This window comes from Battus philenor, unplaced genomic scaffold (assembly GCF_028537555.1).
Source record: "Battus philenor isolate CCGP_79_NKW_IND1 unplaced genomic scaffold, ilBatPhil1.0.hap1 SCAF_3, whole genome shotgun sequence".
NCBI lineage: Eukaryota > Metazoa > Arthropoda > Insecta > Lepidoptera > Papilionidae > Battus > Battus philenor.
In genome coordinates, this window is record NW_027181693.1 from 16775439 (window position 1) to 16787851 (window position 12413).

The 12413-nt window shown below is 33.7% G+C and overlaps 1 protein-coding gene across 1 annotated transcript in view; it reads right to left on the minus strand.

Annotated features, from left to right (window-relative positions):
* The window catches only part of TppII (Tripeptidyl-peptidase II), a 33791-nt gene extending 22513 nt beyond the window's left edge, over positions 1–11278 (minus strand). Inside the window, exons 1-11 of the mRNA XM_068770495.1 lie at positions 11105–11278; positions 10902–11033; positions 8677–8863; positions 8054–8204; positions 6975–7138; positions 5792–6035; positions 4877–5007; positions 3591–3753; positions 3148–3218; positions 2082–2221; positions 1013–1190 (exon numbers count right to left, since the gene is read on the minus strand). Coding sequence (XP_068626596.1) covers positions 1013–1190; positions 2082–2221; positions 3148–3218; positions 3591–3753; positions 4877–5007; positions 5792–6035; positions 6975–7138; positions 8054–8204; positions 8677–8863; positions 10902–11033; positions 11105–11269 — 1726 coding nt within the window. The 5' untranslated portion in view covers positions 11270–11278. The remainder of the gene's footprint in view (positions 1–1012; positions 1191–2081; positions 2222–3147; positions 3219–3590; positions 3754–4876; positions 5008–5791; positions 6036–6974; positions 7139–8053; positions 8205–8676; positions 8864–10901; positions 11034–11104) is intronic.
* Positions 11279–12413: the final 1135 nt, after the last annotated feature.

Genomic DNA, 12413 nt, shown 5'->3' on the forward strand with positions numbered 1-12413 from the left:
TACACACATATATATGTGTTTTTATATCGACTATAGATCAATGATGTGATCTAAAATGCTACATGCTTGCCTAGAAGAAACCTATTCAATGTTTGGGGCTTCCAAGGAATAGTTAGCTGAAAACAAAGACGGTGGGTTGTTCCATACCTTGGCTGTTTGCAGGGTAAAATTATTATCAAAACACTTAGTGCGAGTTGAAGTGATTTTAACCATTTAGATTTAGTGAATCTGTACATCTTGTTGTCCAATGGAAGAAAGATAAGGGAATTATTTGGTGTAATTTCGCTGCACTTTACAAAATGTGGTCTATTGAACAACGATAAACTCGTAACTTATTGCCAATGCTTCAAGTTCTTGGATCATCTCCATATGGAATCCAAAGCTTCGAGCTGATACTTCTCCGATCATATCTCAAAAATGGCTATAGTATTCTATTCATGATTGGACTAGTTCATTACTTGCTACATACAGATTTAAGAGCTGTCATTGTGTGAAAACACTGTTGAACCTTCCATAGAATACCCAGATTTTTGGCAGCCTATTTAGCCTTTGGACTCATTAAGCAAAGTTAATATTGGATCTTGGTGTAATATCCAACAGTTTGAGACGGTAACAGGTGTGTTGTGAATATACTATCGCTTCTCAAATACTACAGAGACATAGATATGGACGTGATCAAAAGAAACAGTACCAAAAGATAACATAGGTTGGGTATGTATAAACAGGTGGAAATGAAAATAAAAGTAAAACGTAGATAATAATAGAATATATAAAAAAAACAAGGAGATAAACACCATATTAAAAATATAGAACCCTGTTCGTAACAGATAAGGGTGTATGAGTATTAAAAAAAAATCATACAGATTTTGTCACTAACATACTACACTGATCGATTGAAAGCCTTCATGAATCTTTGTGCATGAAGTATCAAAGAGAGGATTAGATTCAGAGGCACTGCGAGGATTGGACAACAACCTCCGCAACTATACACTGGTAACACTAGAATACTCACTCTCAACGTCGGTGAAGTTCTGCAGGAACTGGGGCTCCACAGCAATGCCAATCTCTTTAGGCGGGTCGTCGTGCCGAGGTCTCAGCAGGATACCTTTGGCATTAGATGGTCCGCACTGAATATTGAATGTCACATCTCTTTCCGGTTCGCTGTGGTATGTTTTCAATATTTCAAATGCCTGAAAATAGTTTATTATATATTAATTAGTAACCACAAGTGGGTCTCCCACTAAGTTAAGTGGGTTGTTGAGTTTTAGGCATTTTACTTTATCGGATATACATATTTTTTTAATACATAAATTTTCCACACACAATATCTCTTTTCTGTTCTCTCCCATATCTTCTTTCACACATCGCCTACCTTCTCTAGCTCTAATTTCTAAATCGCTGATTATTACAGTATCACAGTTTATTTGACTTGACAAATTCTACCTCTTTCCCTACATCCTTCACAAAATCTTTCATTGTTCACTTCTGATCTTTCATTCACATAACGCCTTTATTCCCTCATCTACATTCCAGTTATTCTGCTGCCTTATTCTGGCTACTACATATGTCTGCCATATTTCGGTTTCCAAATATGGCTGCTATATTCCGATTACTACAAATGTCTGCCCGATTAAGTTCATTACAAATATCTGCCTCACTGTGGTTACTTCAAATGGCTACCATATTCTGATTACTAAATATGGCTGATATTATTCGATTACTAAATATGGCTGTTATATTCCGATTACTACAAATTTCTGCCCTATTAAGATCAATACAAAAATCTGCCTCATTGTGGTTACTTCAAATGGCTACCATATTTCGATTACCAAATATGGCTGCTATATTCCGATTACGAAATATGGCTGTTATATTCCGATTACTACAAATGTCTACCTTATTCCGGTTACTTCAAAGGCTGCCTCTTATTACAGTTACTATAAATTTCTGCCATATTACGGTTACTAATTATGGCTGCTATATTCCGATTACTACAAATGGCTGCCATATTCCGATAACTACAAATGATTGCGTGTTCACAATTGGAATATGTAAATGCATGATAAAAATAATATCCCAACCTTCTCAATGTTGAGCAGGCCACAACCCTGTGCCCACGGCTCCACGTGACTGAGGTAACTGGCCGAGTTCTCTAATGCGCGTTTGATGGAATACGGAGAGTATGGAAGCTGCTTCTCTTTTAATCCGGATATCAAGGCCGCTGCAAACAATAGTTAGATTTAGATTCAGATGCCTAACAAAAGGCGTATGCCTACTTCAAAGATCGTCACGATGACTCTAGTTCTACACTGCTCGCATCCAGCTTTTTCCTGGTACCTTAGCTGTAGGGACCCCACCAACGCTGAGTCTACCGGCTGGTGGTCGCCACTCAAGAATTTCTCCCTATCCTTATAAAAAGACTGTTGTGTGAAGTTATATCGCATAAGTATTCCATATGAACAACATCACAGAATGCTTGTAGTTGCAAATGTTACATTGCCTATATGTATATATATATATAAGAAAAATATGTGCAGGTTATTTAAAATTTAAAAGCTAGAGATTTTCTCAGATATGTTTTTAATTGATATTATTAACATATATTTAAAATCTCATATGAAATAGTGTGATAAACACATATATACAAAATATAAAATTTCCAAAACATACATTTGACCTTCCTTTTCCTAATTTTAAATATAAATTAAATATATTAAGGGGACCGGAAAGTAATGTGGTTTCTGTCGACATATTTTACAAAAAAAAAAAATTGATTTTTACCGCTGCGGCATTGAAAATTTGTATGCCAGATCGCAAAATTTATTTTATTATTTATAATGACGTAAAACATTTGAGGGGTTGCCCACAGGTTGTTGATAACTAAGGTGAATATATTGTTGAAAAGAAAAATAAAACTTGTTAAAAATGTAGTCGTGCTTTCCTATCCCCCTAATATAATATCAAATAGATCTTATGATAGCATTCAAAGGTATTTAGTTTACATTTTGTTGACACATTTACATGATCAATATCATAATGTATATATCCAAAATTGTGAAATTTAATTTAAAAAGACCAAGTGTTGAGTTTCTTGCATGTAACAATTACTCGGATAAAGATATTTTGGTTTTAGAACTTTACACTCACCGACCGCGCCTGCCACATGTGGCGCTGCCATAGACGTGCCATTCATAAGCTGACAGTTGCGAAGAGTGAACCTGTAGACAATATACATAAGGTTAGTGACACACAAAACAACTGCCAATTTGGACAAACAATTCTCTCAACGATATCCTCACAAATGAATCTATCTCACAAAAGCTCCGCGCATAGGTCCTCCCATTCCTCTCTGGGTGACTTTGGACCTTCTTATCAAGCAACACACAATATAAAGTAAGAAAAGGACCAATATTTAGTCACTTCCGCACATGCAGTGGTAGTCGTGCAATGAAATGCACCGCCCGCCAGCCCGCTGATAAATGCGCATGCGGCAAACAATGCGAATCACACAACCGCCACCACCAAATTACTCAACACGTGTTAAAGTATTAGTGTGTGTAAAGTATAGAAATTTAGAATTATCTTTGTACCTTGCAACAGAGGCGACAGCACCACCTGGTGCGCAAACCGAGATCCCGGGTGCTCCGTCCGCGCACGGCCCGCGGGAGCTCCAGCTGAATGCACCAGCCGGTGCATGAGCACGCATAGAGTACGCGGCCGACATCATTTCAGCCGACACGTACGCGCCGACACCTGGAAAAGATCACATAGTTATATCAAAATAGCTTTATTTTAGTTTTTAACCCTTAAATGCATACTGATGAAAAACTGCAACATACCACTTAAACGAAAAATGAGTACTACACTTAAAAGTCAATGCAGTGTTGTATATCTGCAACATAAGGTTTCTTAAAAAGTTAGTGTAAAAAATATTATACATATTTTTTTCTTTTTTTTCCTGTATTGTAGTGTACTTATCTGCAAAATTTATATATATATATACACATATTTATTTAAAGTATTAATAAGTTATGCATTTAAGGGTTAAAGCGCCATCTACCGAGAACTAACAAAAAACCCGCAGTAATTTATAACTTTTTGTACAATTATATTAACAAAAAAACAAGTTTTTCTTTAAATTTGGAACTGTTCAATTTTAAACATATATATCTTGAACATAATCTGAAAAAAAAGTAAAATGCCTTTTGACAGAGCCTGCGCTTTATATATTTCTTGAATTTACTATAAGATAAATTAATCATGTAACTTGCCAATTAGTTATAGAACCGTATATGTGTGAGACACTATATAGCTTAATAGCGGATATTGCAACTTTATATACACATTACACTTTACATACAGTGTATGTTAGTCTTTGAAACTATTTGATATTATATTAAAACATAAATATAGAGTTACAAAGTACACACACACATATATATATATGTACATAATTATATATTTTTTAATTATTGTAATTTAAAACTGGATCTAGATTTAAATTAGGGTAAACACTGGATTCTGCAATACTTATTCAGACGATCATCACAATTATTTTGATCCGATGTTTATAAGTGAAATTAACATATAGTCTGAAAACAAACCTAGACATAAACGTCTTTGGGAGAGCCCTAGTGTTTCACATGTTAATATTTACATAGGTCATTTTGTGTGGTATATCACAAATGATGGAAGATATCACCACCTTATATAGGAAAAAGTCACACAAACATACCAAATGATCAGCTATATATATATAAACTTACTAAAGAGACAGAATCCAAGAATAAAAAGATGTAAAAGTTTTAGCAATTAATAATAATACGAGGAATTAAAATTTGGTTTCACAAGTAATAGATTTAGAAACTTCACATACCAATAAGCACAGGCTGCGCAATATCAGGAGGTGCACCAACGGTGCAAAGCGCTGGTCCGTGGTTACCACCAGACACCACCCACGAAACACCGTAGCGATTCACCACCGAACTGATCACCTCACCAACACGCCTACACACAAGAGTTACACAATGGTTAATCTATATTAAATAAATAAAATTGAAAAAAAGTAAAAATAAAACTAATAAAATTGCGCTGATTTTTAGTTAGAAAAGAAATCCCCGAGTTTTGATGGCTTGGCGCTAATAGAAACAAGTGTTGCCATCTTTTAGAAAAAAAAAATTAAAGTCGCAAACCTAAAACAACGCAACCTCGAAAATCTAACGATGCACAGTGAAAATTATTACTAATTAAGCAGCGACGCAACTTCGAAAAAAACGCAAAACGAAACTATGCAAAGCGAGGTATTGGTTGTACTTACTAAAATTTACACATTTAGTATAAAGATCTCTCTGAAACATGTTACATTAATATTTTTGTTATATGAATGCCATAGGCCACAACTTCTGTCAGTAAAGTCCAGTCAATACTGACAATAAAGAGCGAAAATATTCCTTCATCATTTTTTTTTGGTCTACCTAGTGGGAAACCTACCACTCCGCTTCTGCCGCCTTAGTCGTCAGTCAAGGACTCTTCAGCCCCAATGGTTGCACAAGCGGTGTGTCCTACCACCACATCAACGAGCAATTCTTCAAGCTACATAGTTAAACTTATTCTACTATGGATGTCTTCATTTTTGATTCAATCACAAAACTAAATTACGAGCATAGCCTTCTCTGTTGCTCTCCAAGTGACCTTGAGACTTTTTAGGCCCATCGTCAAAGACCATTTCACAAACCCATACTTAAGACATTGTGGTATTTTGGACGAATACATTATTGAAAACTTAACTCACCCAGCATTAGACCAGTGCGCATGTTCCCCATAACTCATGTTGACCACATCAATCTTCGTTGTCTTCGTTATATCCATGATCTTCAGGCAGGCGCGGACCAGCGCTGTGCCGGTCTCCATGGATCCTAGACGACCGTCGCCAATGGTTAGGGAGACTATCTTGGCTCCAGGTGCAACTCCGTTGCGGTCCGGCTGATCGGGGAAGTACCCGGCCGCGATGGCAGCAACATGGGTGCCGTGGGTCGCTAAAATATACAGGATGTTTTAAATATTTTAATTTTATTTTCTCATCGACATCATATCTCTTACTAAGATTAAGCATAAATGATAACTAATAATCAAAATAAATTCAATTATAAAATATATACAAATACAGGGTGATTGTTCAAAGAAAAAGCTTTAAGGCTGTCAAATTAATTTGGTATCAAATATTGTATGAAACATTCTATCCTAAGTTATTTGAAAAATAAGTAATAACTTAATGAGGGATAACTTATTTCCAAACACCCTGTGTTGTATACTGTACCCCTTCTATGAAACTGCAGATTAGTTTCGCGTTATAGGAAATGAGTGTACGAGAATTAGATTATAACACGCTTGTATGCACATATTGTAAACACTCCTTATGTAAAACAAATTTACAAAAAAAAAGGAACTTTTTTGCTTTGATTTCAACTTCATATATTTAATTTTTTAATGATTGAATCTCACAGTACAGAAATAAAACATTTGAAATACACTTCAGGGTGTATTGTAATACCATAGACCACGGATGAACAACACAGGGACCATTAAACGTGGTGTATGTGGCCCACCAATTATTTTCAAAATTGAATATATTTTATCTATGGTACTAATATAAATGGATACTAATATTGATACTAATAAAAAACAATGAATCAAAAAACATTTATCATCACAAATTTAAATTAATTTAGTTTTTTTCTTTTTTTTTACATTTTCATAACATTTGTATGATAATTCTCTACTTTTTAATTTTTTAATTCCTGTTTTTTTTTAATAAATATGTTTTATAAATTATCAATACTACCTACTACAATAAATAAATAAAATTTAATTTAAATAGGCATGTTGATCAAAAATGTTGCTAATCCCTGACATAATTAAGAGAAAGGTGTAAAGCAGCTCGTCTTTGTTTCTAATGTATATTACATGATACTCACAACACATTCCGACAACTTCAAGCGTATCCCCATCATCATGGACGTTGATGCTGACCGTCATCTCATCGAGCGGTGTAAGGTGTGCATGCTCATGGGTAACGCTGTACTCTCCCAGAAGCAAACCATTCTCCAGGTCCCCGCACTCTGTTGTGTCAATGCATGCCCTAGAATCAATAATTTAACATTTGCATATATTGAAAATCATTTTAATAGGGGAAACGTAATGTAATTTCTAAATATTTATAGAAAAACCGATTGATCTTTACCACTCTGGCATTGATTTGTATGTACACTAGGCGGCAAATGGTTGTTAATGACAAAAGTAAATATATTGCCGATTAGAAATAAAAACTTGTTAAAAATGTGGTTCTATGAGTTTAATTTAAGAATGCGACATTACTTACCGGTACCTCTAACACATAATAACATAGTTATTAAAAGATTAAGATATATAAAGGAGATCAGAAATGGTTGTAAAACAGTATTTTCAAACCGTATAAGTGCCATACCATAAGCCTTTCAAAAAATCATATGCCCTATGGAAACTACTGTCGAGTCCACTTTCGAATTGCCCCCTTTAACAATAAAATTACCGTTTCTGAACGTGGGCGCCATGTTGAGAAACACTGATGTATAGTTTTTCTATAAACATATATAGTTTTATATAGTTTATTATATACAGACTTTGTACTACCAGAATTTACTGGCTTGTCACAGTTCAATTGAAAAAAATAAATGAATGCATCATATTTAGGAATGATCATACATGTACACATTTAGATATCTAACACTGGCATTTTTTTATTTCAAAACAAGCTACAAAACCAAATAAAATTATCTCTAAGTAAATTCAAAAAAAATTATTAAAACACACTCTGCTAAAAGGCATATCATTCTATTTATTTACAATTATTATATTTTAAAATAATAGATTTTTGGGAAATTTTTTTTAATACAAACATAAAAAAATGGCTCCACTTTTTAATTTATTCTTCTCCGTAAGTGGCTTTTTCCAACTATCATAAACTTAATTTGTAGCTGATAGTTATAAAGGTTACACCACAATAAAAAAATATTACCTCCAAATTTCTCCATCATGGAACAGCACACAGTCGTATGTGGGACCGACGTCTGTATACTTCTTCTCAGCTGTTTGTAGGGCTTCCACTCTTGCCTCCAACTCTTCTTTTTGGAGTTTCTCATCAGGGCTCAAATTAGGGTTTTTTGCAGCTAAAAACAAAACGATCACACAATTAATGGAATAAGAAACATTGTCTCACTCCTAATGAAATTCATATTATACATATAATACAAATAAAATGTTTCTCTAACGAAAATAATACTAACAGGGAACTGCAACAAGTTAAAAAACTAAACACATGAAAAAAATATTGGCTTTAATCCTATGAATCAATTTATATACAAATTATGAAATATATTTATTCTTCGTAAGAAAGGGGCTAATATATAGCTACTTCCGCTATGCAGCAGTAGTCATGCAATGAAGTAGACAGCCTACTAAACGTCACTGGGTGTTTAGCACAGGTCGGTGTAACATTACTCCTGAGGATACCCCATGAGGGGTACCTGCATACACATATATCAGCAGGCTGGCGGGCGGTGCACTTTATTGCACGACTACCACTGCATGTGCGGAAGTGGCTAAATATTGGTCCTTTTCTTAATTATCAATTAAACATACCAATATCAGTCTCAAACTCATGAAGTTTGGCATTCGCCTCTGCGAACGCTTGTTTATGGCCAACATCCCATAGATGCTCTTTCCGATGTTCTTGTACCCTCTCTTTTAATTTATTCGGATAAATACTGAACGGATGCAATACACCCGTCCTCCAGACTCCGGTCGGATTCTTCCATGTTTCTGGTATCTAAAACAAAGCTCATTTAATGTTAATATAAAGGAATAACTCAACTGTATGTGCGGCACATTGGCGCTTCGCTTTGCCCTCTTACTGAGAGAAACCCCCTTATAACAATTCTTTAGAATTATATAATCTGTGGAATTATAACAAATCTTTACAGTTGCCAGATCTTGAGAGAGATGTAGCAATATTACATAAAATAATATTTATACACTAATTACTTGTATGGGAAAACGCTAGGACAAAAGTCAGCCGAATGAGGACACTTCATGAAAAATGCCTCCCCAAAAGATCATGATGACCAATCGTAGGTAGCACAACCTGCATCCAGTGACAACCCTAGACCTTAACAATATCTTTGGTCCAAATATTGGGGAGTCTATACCAACTGCATCTATCAGCATAGAGAACCATGAAAAAGGTATACATAAAAATATTTTGTCAGTAAATGACTTTAAAAAATGAAGAGAAATATTAACATAAACAGTTAAGCTGTAATCAAAGAGTAAAGGAAATTTATTAACAAAATGTAAATTCTTTTTCTATTCTTCCAAATCCATTTCACCTCTTTCAAAGTAATCCCCATGTGATAAAATACTTTTGCCTATGCTTTTTTAGTTATCAGTAAAAATTGTCTCTTTTACAGGTTAAACAAAACCGTCTACAATTCAGTTTTTATCTTAACCTTGTCAAAACAAAATCCCCATATTGGCCTTTTGTTTTATAACCATGTGATGCACAGAGCCAAATAAGACAAAATGTAGGCTTCAGAATGATGTGTTAAGGTTTTGGAAAAACGGTAGTGAAGAACCAATCCAGTATGACATAAACCAATTGACATCTTAGTGATAATATTGGTGATTAAACCAGCAGCAGATTGAGCGTTTATTTTTGTCAATCAACAATTTTTGACCACCAAATCTTTTTGTCATCATGTGACCCTTATCAGTTTCAAATGACAATTTCACTTGACTTTTTGATCACAGTAGAATGTATAAAATAAGGAAAATATGTAATATAATTAACTGTTTGTACTTTGCTGAATACCCATAGGAAATGAACTTAAATGACAGCACTATCTTTATTTAATATAGGGTATTTAGAAATTATTAACTTTATTACATAATTTTAGACTAAAATCTAACAATTAATATCATAAGATAATAACATCACATAATTAAATAAAATAAATCAATTTCCTTGGAAATAGTTTAGAATATTCAAGAGTTCCAATATTTAACCCTTTTAGTGCCGGAAACTGATATATCGGCTCCTGTTACACTTGCAGCTGTTACTATTTGTATTGCAGAACTTTATTGAATAAATTTTATTAAATATATATACTTGTACTTAATTGAATAATAAATTTGTATTACTTTATAAATGATCTAATTTTAACTCTGTGGAAGATGACCGAATATGGAGGTAACAAAATCTAGCATAAACACCAATGGTGACCACTCCAGCTACATCCAAGCTGTTGAGTCATTTGCTGTGGGTTTAGGCCCTTATCAAACCGTTTAGAGATATACTTCATAATAATTAGTCCACATAAAATTATGATAAATAATATGACTTGACTGAACCCTAGTAAAAATGAAATTAGACCAGTTATTCTTGCATAGGCACATCTTTTTTGACTGGCATTAAAATGGTTAAGAAATAAAAATTGTACTAAACTATAGCAGCCTCATATAATGGTGGAGTTACATATATAATTGTATGCTGAACTTTTAGAGAGCTTTTATTAGCCGAAATAAAATGTCCTACAGACCTAATTATTATTTAGCTTACAAAAAATTACAATTCAAAAGTATTTTTAATGAAAACTGAATATTAAATTGTCTTTATTTAATCTAATAGTCGATAAAACGAAACTTAATGGGTAAGCCTAAAAAATGACAGAACAGCTGTGAAACAATGAGCAAGTCAATGACCTGATGACATTGCGAAAAACATACATATCCACCCAATGGAATAGTGGCATGTGTGGAAAATTTCGTACCTAAAAGGTAATAATAATACCACAAAATTTTAATTTTACCTTAAGTTTTCTTCCAGTAATGCCGGCAATTTGACCATCAGCCACTTTACGAATAATAGTGCTGGTGTCCACATCTCCGCATCCGCTGCAGTCAAATCTCTCAATAACTTTCGTCTCCCCTGTTGATGTCACCTAAATGCAACAAAGAACAAATTTAATCACAACAATACACAACCAAACAAACCATGACAAGTAAAACTTACCTTTAGACCAGTGGCCGCCGGATCGACACCAGAATCTAAAATTGCAATTACAGTATCCCTGCCGTCGTAATTTGGGTATTTATTCAAAAAAGACACAACCCCCGTCTCTTTTTTCGGCAATAATCCCCATATGGGGAATTCACACTCGATCGTTACTTCGGCCATTTTTGATGACCCGATAAACAGTATTGCCATGATCACTGCATTAAAATTTACGTATCTATTTTTTTTAATTTCCTAAAATACAAGACTGTTGTTAATTATAATCCATTTAAAAATTTTAATATAATTGCGTACGTAGCTACACAAAACTCTACAGTTTATATCGAATTTAACCACTAACCACAAAAGCTATAAACTTGTTAATATGTAATACGAATAAATTGATATTTAATTAAATGTTAACAAAAAATATAATAAAATTGATAATTATAAGACAATAATGTTCAGATTAATAGATAGATTTTTATAAATGTAATTTGTTTAATGTCTCGTATATTATAATATAGAAAAATAATATAGAGAACTACCGACCAATTTCAATTCTTTCCGCTATCTCCAAAATATTGGAAAAACTAGTATATCCATATACCAAGTCTATTCAGCCTTAAAAAGCACCTTAATTCAAGAACAGCCGGTTAATTCAAGAATATTACCGGAATTTGGGGTTTTATATGGACGCAAAACTCATTCTCGACAGACACATTGACGAAGTTATTAATAAATTCTATCGTATGCTGAGTTTTGTTACACATATAACAAAATCCTTTAAGCGCAGAGACATATTCATGTTTCTTTATCAATCTCTAGTAAGATCTCACTTAGAATATCTATCCCCCTTTTGGAATCTACTGTATGCAATCTACGAAAATAAAATTGAAAGAGTACAAAAAAAATTCCATCGTATTCTGAACTACCAAATGCATTGCTCCCGGGATTCTTATAAAAAATTGTTAAGCAGATCGCCGACAGAAAGGATCGACGTTCTGGACGCCACTACACTTAAAAATATTAGTGCTGGCCATGTTAACTATTCGGAACTCCACAATTCATATATTAGTGATATTGATATATTCTCGTGCTCTCTCGTATCTTTTAAAAGACAATTCATTCGAAATTATTGAATATACACAATACAATTTAAACCTCATTGGAACGTGACGGCTTGCTATGATTCGTAATTGTTACTGTTTGTTCTGCAGAATGCCCTAAATCTTTGATCCCTGTTTGTTAATGTTTTTCTTTGTTTTTTTATTGTTTGACTTTACTTCATTCAATGTTGTTAGTGTGATAGTTATAAGGGAACAAT